General features: G+C 36.3%; 1 protein-coding gene across 2 annotated transcripts; it reads right to left on the bottom strand.

Annotated features, from left to right (window-relative positions):
- Window positions 1-196: 196 nt before the first annotated feature.
- Window positions 197-8103, bottom strand: LOC110105535 (metal tolerance protein 5). Of its 2 annotated transcripts, none has more exons than XM_028700868.1 (6): window positions 7757-8103; window positions 7084-7193; window positions 6763-7008; window positions 2092-2172; window positions 1633-1866; window positions 197-694 (listed from the first exon to the last, which is right to left on the bottom strand). In XM_028700868.1, the coding sequence occupies exons 1-6, from the start codon at window positions 7908-7910 to the stop codon at window positions 344-346; spliced, it is 1176 nt and encodes a 391-aa protein (XP_028556701.1). In that variant the 5' UTR covers window positions 7911-8103; the 3' UTR covers window positions 197-343. The 2 variants fall into 2 exon arrangements, with proteins under 2 accessions (XP_028556701.1, XP_020690741.1); XM_020835082.2 differs by having other exon boundaries at window positions 199-694; window positions 7748-8101.
- Window positions 8104-21802: the final 13699 nt, after the last annotated feature.

The following is a 21802-nucleotide window of genomic DNA, read 5'->3' as shown; positions in this document are numbered from 1 at the left end:
AATAATTTCTCTTCTATTCAACACCAAAAGTTGGAAAAAGCATTGGATATGCTTTCTATTAAGCACTTTATAGAGAGAAAGCGAGCAGAAGTTTAGCCTCAGCTCCATCGGCATGACCAAATTTTCATCTAAATCTTTCCAATTTCAGAAGGAAGTACATCATTCTTACAAGCATTGCCTGCCAATATTACCCTACTGCTCAACATAAACCATGAAATAGCAGGGCACCATGGTAAGACTAACACTAACAAATTATTACTGGAATCACACAGAACACTATAAAAAGCTGATTTTTAAGCGAAAAGAAGAGGACGCAGAAATTACCTTGGCCCTCTTTCCAATGCTACGAGTCATGGGCTTGGGAATGCTCAGGTCGATGAGTATATTCATAATCGAGATGAACAAAAGCTCTTTCCACGTCGGGCAAAAGCTCCAGCTTCTCCTGCAAAGCTTCTCCGATATCGTGCGCTTCTCTGAGCTGCATATCCGATGGCAGGACGATATCCACCTCAACAAAGTAGCGAGAACCGAAGGTGTACGCGCGTACTGTATCGATGTGCCTTATGGCCTTGTGGTGGTTCCAGCAAAGGTAAGTGAGCTTTTGGAGAAACTCGGGCGCCGCGGTTTTCCCTACCAGGGAGTTCACGTTTTCTAGAACTGTCATCAACCAGGTTCTGATGGTGTAGATTGCCAACTGTGGAAAGAAGCAATAGATAGGTAATAACCGTTAGCTCCGATTCACAAATATGCAGCCACAAAAACTCAAAAAATTATTATGTGCGGAGTCCAGACTCCAATGAAAATGCGCCACATCGGATAAGCTTAGTACCGAGCGATACCGAGGCGCTCGATATCTAAGCATAAACCGAAACCGAATGGTTCTCCTGTCCGGTGTCCGCACATAATAATCTCTCCAAAAACTCTAGCATGTCTAGAGAAACAAACATATTTTCTCTCTCTAATGTTTGGTTTATAAACATAAGAAGTGATTTTGTTATTTGAAATATTTTCAATTTAAACAACATGTGTTAGGTTGGTGCAGGTCTATAGGAGGCGGACATGTACCGCCTCCTTTAGGTCTTGCCGCCCACTAGTGGGCCTCACTAGGAGCAATTTGATGAGAGAGGATTGGGCAGCTAGGATGAGAAGGAAAATTTGAATTAGGGATGTTTGAATTAGGAAATTAATGTGTATGACTTGTTGAGGGTTAGAGTTATGCATGCTTTGATTGATTTTTCTCTTGGAGTTCCTTAGCGTCTTGGCTCTAGATTCCTTTGTCTAGAGATTGAGAGAGAACGATCCTCCTCTCGAATTGAGGATCACTTGTATCTTGCTTTCGTGTTTGTTTAGCTTTTATTTCCTTGTCGCAATACAAGGTTTTGTGGCTGATTTTTGCCCAGATTTTATGTTACTGATAGATTTGCTTGCGAACTCAAGTATTTCCCTTAGGATTACTTGCGAACTCGAGTATTTCCTATCATTATGCTATAGTAATATTTGTGTCCAGTATCTTTAAAAAAATGTGTAACCCATGTCTATGGACTGCAAAAAATTTGAGGGTGTGCCGACTAGTTTTAATGTGTATATTTGTAGAGGTAAGGGTTAGAAAAATAACAAAGTCTAACAACTTACTAAGATGGCTCCGACAGGGTCAATCCAACCCGTTATGTAATTGGCAAGAAGAGCAGCGACAAGGCCAATCATGTTAGTGATAACGTCAAAAAAATGGTCCTGTGCATAAGCCTTCACAATCTCATTTGTGAATGATCGACAATAAATAACAAGACAAAGCTTTACAACTGTCACGGATAGCATGATATCTGCAACCCATCTCTCTTGCTCCTTGGTCAAGCTAAATCCACTTTCCTGCATAAATTCGTGTCAATATCTTGAAGTGGAGGACTGGGATTTTTAAGAACTGAAGTTCGCTAGAAATTAAAAAACTAAAATTCTTAAGAATCCAATTTTCGCCGCCAGATCTCATGAGTAAATATTTTGCTTAAAAGTGAATAATCCTTTGATATAACTTCTTTTGCCGCATAGAGATACTGATACTACATCAGTTATGAAGCTTAAAAAAAAATTACTCACATTAGATATCAATGAGCGTACAGATTCCATAATTATTTGGAGACCAAGAGTTGCCATGACAGATGCAAACACAAGGATTCCCTGCAGTCAGGTAATTAAACAAAAACTCATGAAGAATTAGCACTAAAGTCACTAAAAGTCGAGATATTTTGCAGCATAATTGACAGGAAAATCTGATTGATAGTAAAAGGAAAAGGTTGTTGCGCATCATGTTTAACAAACAAAAAAATAACAGTATGTAAACATAAAAACCCCTGCAGAGCGTAATGGATGAATTTGTAAACCAAATACTTATCGTTGGCGGCATCGTGAGCGGCACAATCAACAAATGTGTAGGATCTTCTTTGAGAGAGGAAGAAGCTCTTCCTTTTGAGTTTCTTGGGAGGGGGAGAGAAGGGGAGGGAGCTAAAAAACATAACAATCTTTATTGCTTTGCCATACTTCTATTATAGTCTATTGTTCTTATTAATAGACAACAATGACTATAACAATGGCAATACAAGGCATAAAAGAAAACTAAAGAAAATACAAATGTAGAAAGTAACTAAAATCTGGACAAATTCATAATAATCTTCACCAGGGTCCACATTTTACAATATTGAGAAAACATCAGTTGTTCAAGAGAACCTTGCCGATTTTCCTCGCCAATTGCCACCATCTGAAGCTCGAACTCATCTTCGCTGCTCCGATCCTCACAAAATTGTGTTAAGAAATGAACCGCCTCCACGACCTTGGTATGATCGCATACCCACGGCCCGATTCCACTGCTTTGGCCATTGCTCATGAGCCAATAAATCCAAGCTCGATCCGCCTGTGCACTCCCACACGATATCAACCTGTCTCCCGCTTCACGCGTGAACTGCTCTAGCTAAGCCCTATCGTGAACAAAGTGTCCCGGCCTCAGGCACCCATGCACTGTGCTCTGACGCGTCCTACTCATCTAACTCGGCGACCTGACACTCTGCCATGTTTTGCAATCTCGTGCGCCCTACTCCCTCCCCCCGGGTCGCGCCTCCCTGTGCCCCGCACAGTCTTCTTCCCTCTCGAACCCTGAGCCTTGCGCCTGGTGCCCGCACCCTACCCGCATCTGCAACCAACCTGCGGCTTTCTCTACCACACTGCGTCCCACGCAGCCAACCCTACGCACTGCACTGCACATCCCTGCGCCCTGTTTGTGGGCTCCGCCCGCTTAGCCCGTGCCCACGCCCATCACCCCATGTGGCCTCCCGAGCCCGTGCAAATGGACGAACGGCTGGCCATCGTGCCTCGCGATCCTGAACGAACGGCCAAGCCATATGCCTGTCGAGCCATCCTGCTTCGTCTCCTTCCTTCTGAATCAATTTCTTTGAACAAAAAAACTTTATACACCTCCACCTTACTCTGATACCACTTGTAGGATCTTTTTTTAGAGAGGAATAAGCTCTTCCTTTTGAGCTTCTTGGGAGGGAGAGATAAGGGGAGAGTGAGAAAGATAAAAAAACAGAACAATTGCTTGGCCATACTTCTATTACAGCCTATTATTCTTATTTATAGACAATAATGGCTATACTAATAGCAATACAAGCCATACAAGAAAACTAAAGAAAGTACAATTGGAGAAACTAACTAAAATCTGGACCAATTCATAACAATTGTTGGTTAAAATTTTAGTTAGAGTTCTTTGTACTTTCTTGAGTTAGGCTCTTGAGTAGCCTCTTATGCTACCAATAGTATCTTGTGTGACTATTGTGCTGCCATTAGAAGTCTATAAATAGACACTATAGTTTGTAATAAAGATGCAAGTCATCAAGCAATAAATCTATTCTGCTTTCAGTTCTCTTCCCCTCTCCCCTCCTCTCTCCTCTCCCAAGAAGCTCAAAAGGAAGAGCTTCTTCCTCATCCTAGATCCTACAAATGGTACCAGAGCAAGATAGAGGTGGAGGAATTTTTCTTGTCTGCAAAATAAACTCAGAAGAGGTGGTAGGGAGTTCTCAAGAGGAGACCAACGAGGGTCGGGTTGTGCTTTGCAAGTCTAGGCATGAGAGTGAACGCGCAGGGGGAGGTGCAATAGGTAGACGAGATCACACACGGTTGAGATGCGCGTGTAGGTATCCTCGCGGGATGATGGGCTGACAGCCGCAAGCAAGGCATGCAAGTGGACAGGCTTGATCGCGGATCAGCCGCAAAACCATAACGGAAGATCTGGTCAGCAGGGGTTGTGTTTGTGCACGGAGGAGGTCGCGTAGACGGGCTCACACTGATGGATTTGACAGATGCATGCGAACGCGCGTAGCGGGGGGCTGCACGAAGCATGAGTCTCGAAATGCACGAGCAGCTGAGGCTAGGCGCAAGGGAGCAGTGGTCGTGGGAGCTAAGCCCATGGAGCACGCGTGGCATGGGGGGTTACGCGAAGCATGGGGTTAGCTGAGTGGGATGCAGTGGTGCAGGGGAAGCCATGGGCTAATAGGAGGCTCGAGGAACAAGCACATATGAGCGCAGGGAGCGGAGTGCACGTGAGCGCTGGCGGAGTCGGGTCAGTGCACGTGATTTCGGGTTGTAATCAGAAACAAGTAGAGGAGAACCTGTTATCATTGGCCTGTGCTTGTGAACAACAAATATTTTTTTCAATATTGTAAAGTCTAAATCAATGTGGAGATTGTTATGTATTGATCCATATTTTAGTTAAAGTTCTTTGTACTTTCTTGAGTTAGGTTCTTGAGTACCCTCTTCTGCTACCATTAGTATCTTGTTTAGGTTATTGTGTGACTATTGTGCTGTCATTAGAAGTCTATAAATAGACATTATAATTTGTAATAAAGATGCAAGCCATTAAGCAATAAATATGTTATGTTTTCAGCTCTCTCTCTCTCTCCCCCTCTCTCAAGAAGCACAAAAGGAAGAGCTTCTTCCTCGTCCTAGACACTACACAATATAGTATGCTCTTAAATACACAATATAGTAAACTCCAAACACAAGTAGCACACCTTCCAAACAAAGTCAAATGACTTGAAGTTCAAATATTTTTCATAGAATCAAAGGTTTGCTAAAGAAGAACAATTGACAAAGACCATTGATGTTGTTTTGCGATAGTTGGTGAACCTGATTTAATATGTTAAATAGACCCTCAAAAAATTTAACATCCTATATTTTCTCTCTTTATAAATGAGTGGATGAAGGAAAATGACCTTCTCAAGGATTTCATCTAGAATGGCATAATGAAAAAAAAAAAAAACTTTAGCGATGATTGCCAATAATGTCTGACTCAAATACAATGCAATCTGCAGGATGTTAAAAAAATGGTCTGGAACTCTATAAATAAGAAACAACCAAACATGCAGCTTGATTGATGAGTGGCAATCAAAAGTTCAATTCAACAACAATGCAATCTATTGAATTACTAAATTGATATGGCACATTTATAAGATAAGAAATCAAATTTAATCCTTGAGCCATGAGTAGCAAACAATTCGATCATAGTAATATTAGCTGGGTTTAAAAAACGACGTAATATGTATAAACAAGTGAAAAATCAAACTCCTTGAAGGTTGCTAATAATCATCAAACAAACCTACCAATAATATAAATACCCCACGCAACTCATTATATAGCCAATTATTAACCCCATGTAGAAGAGAAAAAAAATTTCCACAAGGGTTGCAAGGAAATTTGTAAAATCTTTCATTAAGAGACAACTACAACAATAGTATTTGTAAATATACCATGTTGAATAAGGAGATCGAGAATCCATCTAATACACTTGTATATACGGATATTTCCAGTTGAAAGTAGATAAATTCAAGCCTTGAAAGACCTATTGAGGAACACCCGTGGCACAGTTTCACAACCAAAAAATGAGAAACTCTAATACATAATTCAAAGAATAAAAGAGGATTAGTATCATTGTCTTATGAATATTTGCAAACAGGACCAGAACCTGTGTTCTAAAAGTAGGAGGAGCTTAAAATTACCTTTGAAAAACTCAAATGAATTGCTGATTTCAGTTCTAAAGCATACGGTTACGGGCAACCAAACTAAATATCTATTTAGAACAAATTATTGAGGTAGTGCAATGCATGCTTATTCTTAGAGGAGATCATTCATTCCATCAACAGCCAAGCATAATGTTTTTTGTAAAACTTCATATGTTGTACATATAAGTCAATCTTACAAGCACAAAAATAAAGCTTTAAATCCATGTGAAATAGTTATTTGAATTTGGAAAGTTATGGGTGATTTTGGAATGGCTTAATTTACAATTTTTTTAAATGGTTGAAAAATGAATGCCAAATGACTAGAGAAATAGTATTTTGGAATCAAAATATCATAATAAAGGTTATGTCTAGGATTATGGTAATTATAAAAGAGTCAAGCTAATGAATCATAAAATAAAAATATGGAGAGATTAATGGAACACGAGCTTAAAAAAATTATGACGGTTTTGACGATTAGATTGATTTTATGACAAAAAATCAACCATGGAAGTGATTTTTATGTTTAGACAATCAATGAAAAACGAAGATGAACAAAGGAAAGATTAACACATGATTTTTAATAATAATCTTGGGCAAGCATATGAAAAAACAGACTAAAATTGATTTGATGCATATTACTAAAAAAACTGAAAAAGAATGTTGTCTAAAAATCAAAGCTTGTTGAAAAATTAGTAAAAACACCATAATAATAAATACTTACTAATGGCTGCATGCGCCTTTTCCCAATTGGATACTTGTAAGGATTTGGCGTCTGCATAGAGAATGCGGTAAACCATAGGATAAAACCTGATAGCAGATCAAGAAGAGAATCTAGAGTAGATGCTATGATCGCCAAGGAACCACTTCTAACTGATGCATAAACTTTAGCAATAAAGAGAACCATATTTGCTGCATTTGATATCCGGATTGCTAGGGTTTCACTCCTAGCAATATTTTCACGTTCCTCCTGTGTAATCAATTCACATAAATCCAACACAAACTATGAACTCCGAAAAAGATAATCAAAAGAAATGCAACTGACCTTTGACAATTGGGGTAGGAAACCACGATCAGTCAACGTATCCATTTCGCCAAACCCATCCAACATCTCAACCTGCTGCTGATAGTACTCAGCTACAACATCTTCTTTGACTGAATCAAAAAAGGGAAAACTTCTCAAATTAAAAATTCAAATTATGCAATCCATACCACGCGGTCATAACCTGACCCAATAAATGAAAAGATGACAGATCATAACATCATATCTGAAAAAAAAAATTATTTCAGGTGGCTCATAAACAAAACCCACAGACGCAGAAGGCTTGCCAATTTCCAAATATAGCCAGCCTCATCTCCAACTAACTTTAAGGCATCCAGGATAGGCAAGAAATAACAGAATCATACTTTAAATCCCAATATTCCGCCTAGAATTAGAATCTCTTCACTAATCTAAAAGCCTTCTCTCAATTCCCTTTCCCTTGTACCTATTTAACCGTGCCAAGTTCCTTAAAAAGATCATTTAATAACATGAATAAGCTATCACTTGGCATCTTCTACATCCAAGTATCAAAGAGATGCAACACTAAGCTCGCACGATCTATAATGAAACTTGAAAATGAAAATCACAGAGACCAGCAAAACAAATAAAACTCCAAGGAGAAAGAAAATCAAGCATGTGACACACAGAAGACAGACAATAGGCGAACCTAAGGTACCCAGGCAGCGATGAAGCAAACGGGGGGGCTTCTCCTCCAAAAGCTCCGCTCGGCGGAAGCCGTCGAAGTTGAGCCGCCAGGAGCGCTCGCGCTCGCCGCTCTCCGCCAACAGTAGCTTCGACCCGTCGCCATCCCCGCTGGATCCCGCCGCCATTTTCTCCGGCCTTTGCCTCTCAAACCAACCCTAGATAAAGATATAGAGACTGCAAATGAAACAGCAAAATAAAATTCATGAATCTATCACTCCTTTCTTCTGCGTTTCTCTCTCAAATACACGTGGCGAAACGTGATTGGGAGGAAAGAGAGTGACCGACGAGCAAAGGACTACCGTGTATGCTTTTCAGAGCTCTACATTCCACGGAGTGGGGAAGTAGTGGAGACAAACGTTCATATTTGAGATTTCAGCATAATCGGACGGTTGATTAAAGGATGGGAACCCGTTCTCCACCGTCAGATTGCTCACAAGTCCGGTAAAGGAAACCGGATAGTTAAGTTAGGTCGGCGAGATATATGCTATATGAGCAGCTTATCTTATTGATTAATCACGTGACAAAATATAAAATTATGAATTAAATAAATAAATACAGCATAAGTTAAAATATAGTCGTATACGATCAATTGATCAAAGACTTTTAATATAATAAACGTTTAGTTTATTCAAACGAAATTTTTTATTATTTAATAAAAGCTATGGAAAATGAAGACAGTGTAATTCAGCCAAAATCATTCAATAATTGAAGGACTTTTTTTTTTTACCTTAATGGGCACATCCAAAAAAAATACTAAGATATATTTATTATATCAAACTCCATCTTTTTTGGGGTGATCTTAAACTCTAAAATATAGTAAAATTTTAAAATGATATAATTCATCTCCAATTGGACTTCATTTATCTCCTCTTTCGCCCACTTCGTGTGAAGGTAATTATCTCTCTCCTCTTTCGCACGCTTTTCTCCTCTTTTCCGCTCTTCTTTTGTAAATTCGCAAGCAAAGATTTTTTGTCGTAGGTGAATAGTCCGACATCAATATTAATGTCACATTGTTCATCTACCGAATTTGATCGTGAGATTTGAAGTTCAAATGCATCAAATGACGGACTGCATACAATGGTATACAATTCAGTTATTCTTATGCCATTTTTTGTAAAAAAATTTAATAATACTATTATGTTTCATTTTTAAGACATGAAACATTTATAATGTAAAATTAAGACTAATATTTGTTCCTTTCATGAAACTTGGTAAGTAGGTTTTATAATGAAACATGTGTCCTAGGTGTCATTATATATAGAGCCACATTGTTATCTTATTTGAGTCTCGATCATTACAAACAATGCATGCGTTATAACTTTGCTCTCACTATAGAGATCTCTCAACGAACATATACTACAACCTTATGACACAATCTTCTTCGACACTACATATGTCAGAACTTCTCTTATCTTTAGACATCTCTAATAAGATATATGTGTACACCCTACTTATGTCTTGATCATTTGTGATAAAACTTGTGCTATAATCTCTCACACTTACATTACAATCATCTCCCTCTAACCTTGCTTGCAGCATCAACTCGAGCAAAACTTGTGTTGCAACATCGCTTATATTGTAGTCATTATCACACCTAGAACTTAATTGTAATATCTCTATTGTCGCAGTAATCGCCAATAAGATGTGTCACAAATTCACAGGCTTCACAACCTTCTTCAACAAGATATGTATTTCAACTTTACTTTTTTGCACAATCATCTCCCTCAAGATGCGTAGCCATCTCATACATGACATGAACTACATACATCACAAACAATAATTACAATACACCTATTTTTTGATGCAGCAACTTGAGTCGCAATTTATTTTTATAATATGTATAGCCAAAACTCGGATTTTGATAGGTCAAGTGGTATTTGGTATGAAAGTTCCTCCAATTACATAAAGATGAATCTATTTTATATCAATCTGCAGTAAATAGCTGAAGATATTTGACAAAGAAAGACCGCATAAACCCCATCCCCTTTAATGCATTATTTCTCGTTTTCCATTAAAATGCTACACATGAAATGATTAAATTCAATTTGAAATTTGAATGAAGTTTGATCGATTTACCACCCCAATCCAACCAAATATAGACCAAGGTTGATGGTTGACCTACTTTTCATTATTGTATGTGTGTTATGTTAATTTTATTTAGGCAACCTAACCAAAGCGGACATATTTCAATAAACATTATTGCATGATTTGAAAAAAAAAACATTATTGCATGATTTAAAAAAAAAAATTATTGCATGATTTATAAAGATATTTTGTGTAATAATTAGAAGATGGTAGTATAATTTTTATCGATCTATACATATGATGACCTACTCAATGTTAATGTTTAGGCCAAATATTGATGCTAATGTTACATTTTAAAAATCCTTCGGCACTCTAATCATAAAAAAATTTAAATGCGTACTAAAATTAGAACATATTCATCATTATGATCGATATTGAAAGTCTTTAATTTTTCAGAAGGAAATGGGCAACATAATTATTATCATCATACACGGTGTGCCCAATATAGCTATTGCGTATTGCGATAGCAAAGAAGTGATCAATAGGAGTACAAAGAGCAAGCAAGATTTAATATTTAGATTATTGCATGAATGGCATGATTGAAATGCATCATCTGAAGGAGTTATATGTCTGGAGAAGAGCTTTGTTTGGTTAGCAAATGCAAATTTTCACTTACTTGAAAGACTTATAAAATGATATAAAGCAATGTCTAGTTCATAAATGCTTTAGTGAGTACCACTAAAAAACCTAATAAAAGACACAAAAGTAATGATTTTTTCCTTGGACATTAGCGAGTGTGCTAGTTATCCAAAAAAATCACAAAATACTAAATAAAATTGTTTGACTATTCATAGATGTTTTCACAACTATACTAGAAAACTCTTGGAATGCTAAAAAATTGTGCCTATTTTATATATGTTAAAAAGGGGATATCTTAGAAGCTTTTTTTTTTAAACGAAGAAAAGCCTATCAAATGAACTAAAAAAAGTCCTATTTATAAATTTGTGTAGGGTGATTTAGTTCAATCAGCATTCTTGATAAAAATCAGTATTGTCTCTCTAAAATATTCTATAAGAAAATAAGTGCGAAAAAATATTAAGCTCTAGAGGGGCATTGGTGATAGGTCGGAGCTCGACTCGTGACCTCGATAAGTTATACTCGCAAGCCTATAAACGAGTCAAGCTTGGCTCACTTACACCCATAATAGCTCCCTTGAGAATAGTTGCATTATGACATTTAGCTTTAATTCACAAAGATCAATCATATATGATTTCTTACCTTCACATTAAACCCTAGAATCTCCCAATAATATTTTGGTATTTTAAACAAACAATGATAAATATATGCCAATTGATGAGGTGAAGCTTAACCTAGCTCAATATTAACTTAGTCTAGACTCTAGAGCTTAAGTGAAAACCCCATATCCATTTTACTCCACTAGCTTGTCAATAGCCTAATTAAAAATTGTTGGAGTAAAACTAAGATTATTGATGCACAACAAGGAGAACAAATTAATCTAATTTAAGTGGAAAAATAATGATACAACTATTGGGATCATTTAATTCAATTAAGTTCTAATCCTTCAATTATAATTCTTGAAACTAATAAAATCTTATTCTTAACTATTGTTGCAATTGCATCCATGTTCATAATAGTTCTTAAGAGTGTGAATGATTGAGTTAAATTGACTCGTGATACCGCTCGGCATAATTCGATAAATAGGTTGTGAGTCGAATTTGATGTGCTCGTGAACAAACTCTAACTCAACTCACTAGTTCCAGAGCTAGCACGCCTAAGAAAATTATTATAAAATTCACTTAAAATATATTAAGATTAAACATTTTTTTGTCAGTTTATTATAGCATCTACTTGAATTGAAAACACTTCTTTTATTTATTAATGAATTCATTCATGAGTCAACTAAAACTCTAAACTGGAGCTCTAGCAGAAACTCAACTAATTAGTCAAATTCAAGTTCAAGTTGGAGGTGGCTCCTACTTAGCTCACTACAGGAAAATCACCCACTTCCGGCGGCTTTTTCCGGCGGAATTTGACCTATTTCCGGCGGTTTTTTAATTTTCCGGCGGTTTTCCGGCGGCTTTCGTGCCGCCGGAAAAAACGGCGTAGGAAAATAATTTCCGACGGCGTTTTCCGGCGGCAATATATTTCCGGCGGTTTGCCGGCGGTCAAAAACCGCCGGTTGAAAAAAAAAAAAAAAAATAGGAGTACAAAGAGCAAGCAAGATTTAATATTTAGATTATTGCATGAATGGCATGATTGAAATGCATCATCTGAAGGAGTTATATGTCTGGAGAAGAGCTTTGTTTGGTTAGCAAAAGCAAATTTTCACTTACTTGAAAGACTTATAAAATGATATAAAGCAATGTCTACTTCATAAATGCTTTAGTGGGTATCACTAAAAAAACTAATAAAAGGCACAAAAGTAATGAATTTTTCTTTGGACATTAGCGAGTGTGCTAGTTATCCAAAAAAAAAAAACGAATTACTTAATAAAATTGTTTGACTATTCACAAATGTTTTCACAACTATACTAGAAAACTCATGCAATGCTAAAAAATTGTGCCTATTTTATATATGTTAAAAAGGGATGTCTTAGAAGCTTTTTTTTTTTTAATGAAGAAAAGCCTAACAAATGAACTAAAAAAAAAATCCTATTTTTAAATTTGCGAAGGGTAATTTTGTTCAATCAGCATTCTTGATAAAAATCAGTATTGTCTCTCTAAAATATTCTATAAGAAAATAACTGTGAAAAAATATTAAGATCTAGAGAGGCATTGGTCATAGGTCGGAGCTCGACTCGTGACCTCGATAAGCTAGGCTCGCAAGCTCATAAACGAGTCAAGCTCGGCTCACTTACACCCCTAATAGCTCCCTTGAGAATAGTTGCGTTATGACATTTAGCTTTAATTCACAAAGATCAATCATATATGAATTTTTACCTTCGCATTAAACCCTAGAATCTCCCAAGAATCTTTTGGTATTTTAAACCCTAAACAATGATAAATATATGCCAATTGATGAGGTGAAGCTTAACCTAGCTCAATATTAACTTAGTCTAGACTTTAGAGCTTAAGTGAAAACCCCATATCCATTTTACTCCACTAGCTTGTCAATAGCCTAATTAAAAATTATTGGAGTGAAACTAAGATTATTGTTGCACAACAAGGAGATCAAATTAATCTAATTTAAGTGAAAAAATAATGATACAACTATTGGGATCATTTAATTCAATGAAGTTCTAATCCTTCAATTATAATTCTTGAAACTAATAAATTCTTATTCTTAACTATTGTCGCAATTTCATCCATGTTCATAATAGTCCTTAAAGTGCATGAATGAGTTAAGTTGACTCGTTAGTCCGCTCGGCATAATTCGATAAATAGGTTGTGAGTCGAATTTGATGTGCTCGTGAACAAACTCTAACTCAACTCACTAGTTCCAGAGCTAGCACGCTTAAGAAAATTATTATAAAATTCACTTAAAATATATTAAGATTAAAGATTTTTTTGTCATTTTATTATAGCATCTACTTGAATTGAAAACACTTCTTTTATTTATTAATGAGTTCATTCATGTGTCAACAAAAACTCTTTACTCGAGCTCAAGCACAAACTCAACTAATTAGTCAAATTCAAGTTCAAGTTGGAGGTGGCTCCAGCTTAGCTCACGTCATTATTTTCTGCTTTCCTGCACAAATAATTCCTCGTCAAGTAACAATAGGATTCTCTTTAGAAGTTGCGGATGAATTAATAAGAAATTTTTTTTATTTGATGCTATGTGGATACATTTTTAATATACTATTTTTTCTTGCAAGTGACCTACATTTGTTGTTTGCTTTTCTTGGCTATTATTGAAGCCAATCCCTATCTTACAATCAACATCAAAGGATTAATGTTAAGACTTTGTGGTTAGCTATATGTTCAACAATGTCCACACAAAAAAAAGGTGGTGTGCAAATTATTTGATGCCCTCTATAATTAATTGTGAAGATTTGGAGATATTGGGTTCCCCTTTCCATTTAATAGATTATTTTGCAAATGCAAAATATTCAGAGCATTGGCCCCAAAAAAATTTCTTTTAAATAAAAATAGTATACTTTTATTAATTGAATTGGAGAAGTGTTTTTTTGTCAAAAATGATCATGCATTAACTTAGGAATGGTTTGGGGTCCCTTTTTGTTTTTATTTGGGCTTAGGCTTTTCATTTTATTTTATTTATGATTTTATACAAATTAAATTTTTATTTAATGTTCTAAATAAATTTATTTTATTTTTATTAAATATTGCATAAGCCGGTGATGATAAGCAGCCGATGGTAGCCATGACTTATAGAGATTATTTTCATTTGAAAAATAAAAAAATCTAAAAATACCTAAAAATTTTATTTTTAATATCTCCAAAATTAGCTTATTTATTTTAAATATAAAAATTTTTTCCAAAAATTTTAAAACAAATATATATTTTTTAAAACCAAAAAAATAAACAAATAATCCCCTAATAAAAAAAATATAATTTGTTATGCTTATAAATCTTTTAATATAGTTCAATCTATTTGACATAATAAACACTTGAAAGTAAGGTATTTACAAATAAAACATTACATTGTAATTAAATAAAAGAAGAGTTAATAAAGTATTGCAAATTTATCTTAATTTATCATCCACATTGCTTCAAAAATTGTTGCAAAATATTTTCTTTGCAAAAATTATTTTACAATGCAGTTCATATATGAAATTTTTCTAACTGTAATTTACAATGGTGGGAAATATTACATTATGAAACTCGGATTAAGTATTCTATTATATTTTTTTTGTATTTATTGGATTAAATTTTAAAACCACCACAACTTTTTAAATTTTTTTTTAATTAATCTCATGCATAAACTTCCACTTATCAACCTCATGCGGACAAAAAAGAGGAGGGCTATAGGCCACACAGCGAAGGGACACGTGTTTCATAATTTCAATCCTAAAGTGGATAAGATCAATAATTCGTTTTAAATAGGTAACAAGAGCCTTTTTGTTGCTATTTAAGTTTATAAATTGGCCTATTATATTTTATCACATATATTTATTAACCACGCAATTTTATATCAGAATGTTTAAAATTTATGAATAAAAAAAATGTAAATTCCATTGAAAAATTATGTGGTTGTTGTTCCATACTGAGAAATTTGCTGCGATAGAGTATAAAGATTTTACGTTTTAGCGATGCAGGAAAATTTAGATCACAATAGGCAATTAAGATGACAAAAAATACCAAAGTTTTTATGTGAAAAATCCTGAAAAGAGAAAAATCATGGGGCTTTGACTAGTTGAAATGATTATACTATTGTTTGAATAAGTTACAAAAGTTGACTCTTCCTTCAACTAAAGGACAATATGAATAAAATATGTTGAAGACCTGCCAAACTTCGGATGGGTATTCTAGAACTTAAATGAATGACAAATGTTTGAAATCTGGTGGAAACAGTAAGGAGAATGTTTGACAGAGGTCTGACGACAGTTGGATATCTAATGATACCAAACGAATGGGTAGAAGTCTGGCGACGGTTGATGGTTTGTTTGTGGAGAGATTTAGTGCCTGTCAAAATTGAGAAGAAAGTATGACAAAGGTCAGTGGTTGAGAAGAAATCCGGCTGTGGCCACAAACGGGTGGAAGTTCGACGATGGTCGGTGGTCGGGAAGTAATTTGGCGGCTATTGGCAGGAAGAGTGCTCTAAATTTTTTTCTTTCTTCTTCATCCCCCCATATGAAGAATGAGGGGTCTATTTATAATTTTTTTTGGAGTGTCATGCCTAGTAAATATAGAGAAGATCAAGAGCAAGTTGGAGTGTTCCAGTGGACAACTCATAATGATCCTCTTGATCGTTGAGCATTTATCAAGCATTTAAATACTTTAGAAATACCAAAATTAAGTGATCTTTGGCTCGTTGGATTCGTCTCGTCGAGCCACTCGATTCTACTATAAGCATGCCACATTTCGATATTATTTGGTCTTTCAATTAATGTTTTGAAGCTTTCAAGTTAGATTTGATCCTTTGAATTGGACTCATTCATGCTCGGATTGAATTAAATTTGGTATCATTGGGTTCATATTCTCTAGATGCTCAATTTGACGATAAGCTTACTAAATTTGGAGTTTGGATGATCATGAATTTAATTATGAAAATTTTATATTAAAATTTGCATCAAGATTTGTGCTCGATCAAGATGAGTTCTTGGTGACATATCAGTTATAAATGATGCTTTCTTCATAAATTATGAAGATGCTAATACAATATAATATATTTATAAATTATAGAGAATAAATTACATTATTGAAGTTGGAAGAGTCATATCTCATGAGAGCTATCTTTAAAAGATCATTTAATATTTATTTAGCCTTTTTACTTCATTGAGAGATCAGAGATGAAAAAATTTAGCATAAATCTTAGCTCTAACATCAGGAGTATATTGATGTTGTATATCAGCCTTATGGGCAATAGCATATATTGAAGCTATTGGCAAAGGAAGGCGACAAAGATAGTGGCCGTTTGTGTAGTCAAGTGATATTAGTTAGGAGACTATATTGGGGGAAGTGATTAGGAGATTATAATCAGGCAACAATGGTTAAGAAATTATAATCGGGTGATAGTAGTTGCTAAACTATAATCAAGAGATAGTGGTTGAAAGACTATAGTCGAATAATGATTGTCAGAGGATCCAAATTTGATGACAGTGGTCAGATGACCATAATTGTGCAATGGTGGTAGAAGGACCATAGTTAGGTTGTGATTGTAAGTAGACGTAAGTTGCATTTAGGAGACCAAAATCAAGTGTCATTGATCGGAGGACTACAATTGGGTCATGTTGATCATGAGACACTAATCATGCAATAGTGGTCGAATGGCAGACATCAGATAGAAGTTATCGGATGGCAACAACTTAACAATAGATATTGAGTGACAACAACTTGACAATAGTGGCTATTAGATGATGGGTTAACATTGGCGATCCGACAATGATTTGGTGGAGCTTTGAATTCTCTCGAAACTTAAATCAAATCTCCTTTATGTAGAGAGAGAAGTACCATACATAGCTTTTATGAGTTGTATGTCTATAAATATAGCGAAAAATCAAAACTCCTTCGAAAAACCGATATTGATTTCCTTAATTATTTATCATTTTTCAACATTTAAGTGTCACAATAATATCAAAATTAAACAATTTTGGGCCTATTGGAATTGTCTCATGGGATGCTCATTTTGATTATGTGTAACTTAGAGATCATTTAGTCCCTTAATTAATGCCCTATATTTTAATTATATTTTGAGTGTTTGATATGGACTTAGTCATAGTTAAACTGGAGCACGGTTTGACTATAAATGTTCATAAAATCATAAATTTTATTTTAAAAATTTTCAATTCAAATATGCATCGAGATTTGTGTATAATTACGTTAATTTTTTATTACATAATAATGAAGGAAATATCTGAACTTCTCATGCCGATTCTTTTTTTTTCTTCTTTTTTCTAGCTTAATCTATTTATATTAATAAAAGTATAAAACTCTTCTATCACTCATAAATAAATTTAAATTCAAGAAAGAGTAAATTGATCGCTGCTATTGTTATACTCCAAATAATAAGAAATTATCATTTCAAGCGGTTATTGTAAATAAATAAAACTATTGGACTTTTCTGCATTTTGCTCAACCAGTCAACCAGATGACATAAGGCATCTCCAACGGAGAACTCCATTTTTCACGTCAAAATACCGCAAAATGCAAAAATGGCGTGGTGCTGCTCCAATCGAACGTCATTTTTTTGCTTCTGCGCAAAGGTAACGATCCTTCTCCTTTCGCGTGTTTTTCCGGTTGAGAGAGGAAAATAGCGTGGGTGAACATTGCAACGCCAATATTGGCGTTGTACTATTCACCGTACCCGCAAGCAAATGGCGGACATTTTGACATTCGGCTGGAGCGACCGAACGACGCCAAACACTTGTTTGACGTTCACTTGGAGATGTTCTAAGAAAAGCATCACGTATTCGTTTGTGAATCTGGCTGCAGTATTCCACCCATTAGATGACAAATGCATCATATATTAATAATATTTTATATATCTTTCGGAGAATAAAAAATAGCTCTAATTGATTGTTCAGCGTCAGCTAATTATAGTTTAATCAATTAATTATTATTAGACGCTGACAACTGACATAATAAGTTAGATTTAATTGATTGTAATTTTGAATATTTCTCTTACAAATTTGAGTAATTTGTCTTATTATTTTGATACCAATTTAAGCAGAAAATGTGATAAAATCTATATAACCATGTACAATTTAAATCATTAAATACGAATAAAGTTTGTATGAGAGTATACTTGTTGTGTCCAGGAGTATTCGTGGCCGTAGAGAAATATATAGTTTAATGTCTTAGCATTGTACGAAAATCTAGCACACAATCAGAAAAGTGAGAGGGTCTAGCATTTATGAGACACCAAGATTTTTACGTGGAAAACCCCTGAAAATGGGGAAAAACCACGGGGCCTAGCCCATTTTGAATGAATCCACTAGTATTATAGTCGATTACAAATGAGGCCCTTCTTTTGAGGAAGGCATGTGTTTGATGTACATTTTATAGAGTACATTACATGATATGAATACAAAGAATCACTATTGACAGGTTCATTTGGTCGGGAGGACTGTAGTCGGCGGGCGACGGAGGTCGGAAGGCTTGTAGTCGGTGGGCGACGTAAGTCAGGAGGACCGTAGTCGGCTGGCGACGGAGGTCGGAAGGACTGTAGTCAGCGGGCGACGTAAGTCAGGAGAACCGTAGTCGACGAGCGACAAAGGTCGGAAAGATTGTAGTCGGTGGGCAACGTAAGTTAGGAGGACCATAGTCGGCTGGCGACGGATGTCGGAAAGACTGTAGTCGGCGGGCGACGTAGGTCAGAAGGACAGTTGCCTTGCGAGGGAGGATAGAAGGACTGTGTCTGACGATGAAGGTCAGAAGGGTGGCGTCAGGTAGAAGTCCAACAATGGAAAGAAATCCATATTTGGATATACATCCAGCGAAAGTCCGATAACTGGTAGAAGTCCGGCATTGGGTAGAAACTTAACGAAGAGTGAAGGTCATATGTCGGGTAGAAGTCCGACGTCTGTTGGTGGACGAGGAGAATTCCAGCATCACTTGGGCGGAGTTTCGACGTCAGGAGGGAACTCTGTCGTTAATTGAGAAGAATTTCCGCATCCCATGGAAGTTGGGCAGAATTCTAGCGTTCTTTCGAATATTCGGCAGAGTTCCGGCGTATTCAGGTGACGGGAAGAGCTCCGGCGGTGGTCGAGGAGGAGAGGATTCTCCTTTTTTCCCTTTCTCTTCTTCTTCCCTTCTTATTCTCTCTCTTCCCCCCCCCCTGTGAAGAATGAGGGCACTATTTATAGTTTTTCTGTAGTAGCATGGCTCATAAATAATTGTGAGATCAGGGGCGAATAGGGAGTGGTTTGAATGGACGGCCAATATTGAACCCTTCGATCGTGCACTGGTCGCTGGACATTTGGAGGCCTTAATGATGTCGAAATTCGATGATCTTGGGCTTGTTGGATTTTTCTCGTTGATCCGCTCGATTCGAGTATAATCTCGTTAAAATCGGAGACCGTTTGGTAACTCAAATTGTGGTTTGAACCTTCCAACAGAGCTTCGGGTCCTTGATTTGGACCCATTTGGGCTCCGATTGGGTTGAATTTGGTGTTGTTGTGTTCAGATTTTCAAGACGCTCAGTTTGACTGTAAGCTCGCTGAAATCGGAGTTCAGGTGCTTTCAGATTTAATTTTTGAAGTTTTTGAGTTGGGTTTTGCATCGAGATTCGTGCCCAATCAAGATAATTTCATGAGAACGTATCAATACTTTGTAGGTTGGAACATTGGCGATGACAGAGCATAAGGTCTATCTTATATGAGAACTTGTAAGAGATCATAATATTTATATGAAAAACTCATAGAATGAGAAAAACTATAAGGTTTATCTTATTTCGGTAGTGTTTATCAATGTTTACAAATGATGATTTTATAGACGTTTGATAAACTATATACAGTATAGAAACTGAATTCCGTGGAGGGGGTTGGAAGAGTCCTTTCAGGTGGGAAAACTAAAGGCCAAGAAATCCAACATAAGTTATGTTGTAGACATTAGGAGGCTGAGTTGGTGTTGACAACATTCAACTATCTTATAAATAATATTGTGCTATCATTATTAGCGATGGTAGGTGACAAAGTCATCATGCATCGATAGTTGAGCTACAATGATCAAAAGATCATAGTCAAGTGACAATGATTAAAGGACCGTAGTCAATAGACAATGGCCAAAGCATCGTAGTTGGGCAACTTAAATACTAAATAGATAATATATGATCAAATGATTCAATATGAGTCGCTTAATAGAGTATTATGAAAGTTTGATCAGTTTTGTCCAAATATCACTCTCAAAATATGATAATGGTCCCTTATTCTCTACATGAAAGAAGTTCACATATGAGATTAAGAGAGATTGGACATCCAAAGAACTTAAGAGCTCTACCGAATGTTCGACGCCAACCATCACAATCAACCATTGTTGTCATATGGCTGTCAGGCATCATCACACAACTTCTTCCACAATATCTACTATAACAACAAGAGATCAATCAAAAATGTCGTGCTCTCGCCCTCCCTCTTTGGGGTGTGCTAAGGCATCGCCCTAGCCTCCCCTTCCGGTCGCTCCTCCCCCGCATTTCGTGCTGGATGCTTCTTCTCGAGTGGCTCAGGGAAGTTTTCTTATCCTTGTTATACTCTTCTCGTGGTTTTCATTTTTATGGCATCTCCACGATTTTGTGATCCTGGTTTTTTGGTTAGATCTTCCTCTCTTTTATTTAAGGATGCTCTTTCTGGATCTTCACCTTCTTCTGTGGTCATTCTCGAACTTAAGGTTTCTTCTCATAGAGGTTTTCCTGCACTGTGGATTTTTTAGGCGGAAATCGAGTCGCTGGCTGCTCCGTTCGAATTTGCTTTGGTTGGAAATTTTCCATGTTGTAGGCCAACCCTTGATGCAATTAGGAGTTTCTTTTTCAAGCTTAAGCTTAATGGAGATGTTTCCATCACAGTTTTGAACCAGCGTAATGTTTTGATTAAGCTCTTTAACGACTTGGAGTATTATAGGATTTTTGCTCATAAATCGTATTTTGTGAGTAATTATTATATGAAATTGATTAAATGGTCACCTACTTTGAATGTTGAGATTGAATCGCCTATTATCCCCATTTGGGTTTCCTTTCCTAACCTCCGGTCTCATTTATTTGCCCCGCGTATTCTTCATGGATTAGGTTTGATTTTTGGCAAACCCTTGAAAATGGACAATGCTACCTCTACTGGTTCGCGTCCGTCTGTTATGCGTATTTTAGTTGAATTGGATGTGTCCAAACAGTACCCGGACAAAATATGGATCGGCCCGAATAGTATTGGGTACATTCAATCTGTGATTTTTTAAGAATTTCCTAAATACCGTGCGCACTGTTTAGCTTTGGGCCATTCGAAAACTGGTTGTAGAATTCTTCACCCAAACCTTGATTCATGTGCTTGCCTCCTCCTTCTAATTCGTTGGGGGATGGTCTCCTTGTTAATAATGAATTTGTTGTGAATGATGTATTTGAGCCCTCTACTGACCATGTTATTGTTTTAGTAGTTGCAGAGGGTATTATTGGGGCTGATTTTGTTGTGAATGGATTACCCGAGCCCTTTAATGTCCCTGTTCTTTCCTCTCCTATTACTGCTTCTAATGAATTTGTTGTGAATGATGTATTTGAGCCCTCTACTGACCATGTTATTGTTTTAGTAGTTGCAGAGGGTATTATTGGGGCTGATTTTGTTGTGAATGGATTACCCGAGCCCTTTAATGTCCCTGTTCTTTCCTCTCTTGTTACTGCTTCTAGGTTTTGCAGCCACCCCCTCCCCCCCCAC

This window comes from Dendrobium catenatum, unplaced genomic scaffold (assembly GCF_001605985.2).
Source record: "Dendrobium catenatum unplaced genomic scaffold, ASM160598v2 fragScaff_scaffold_1608, whole genome shotgun sequence".
NCBI lineage: Eukaryota > Viridiplantae > Streptophyta > Magnoliopsida > Asparagales > Orchidaceae > Dendrobium > Dendrobium catenatum.
The sequence above is the reverse complement of the archived record's forward strand: the minus strand, read 5'-3'. Positions and strand labels throughout refer to the sequence as shown.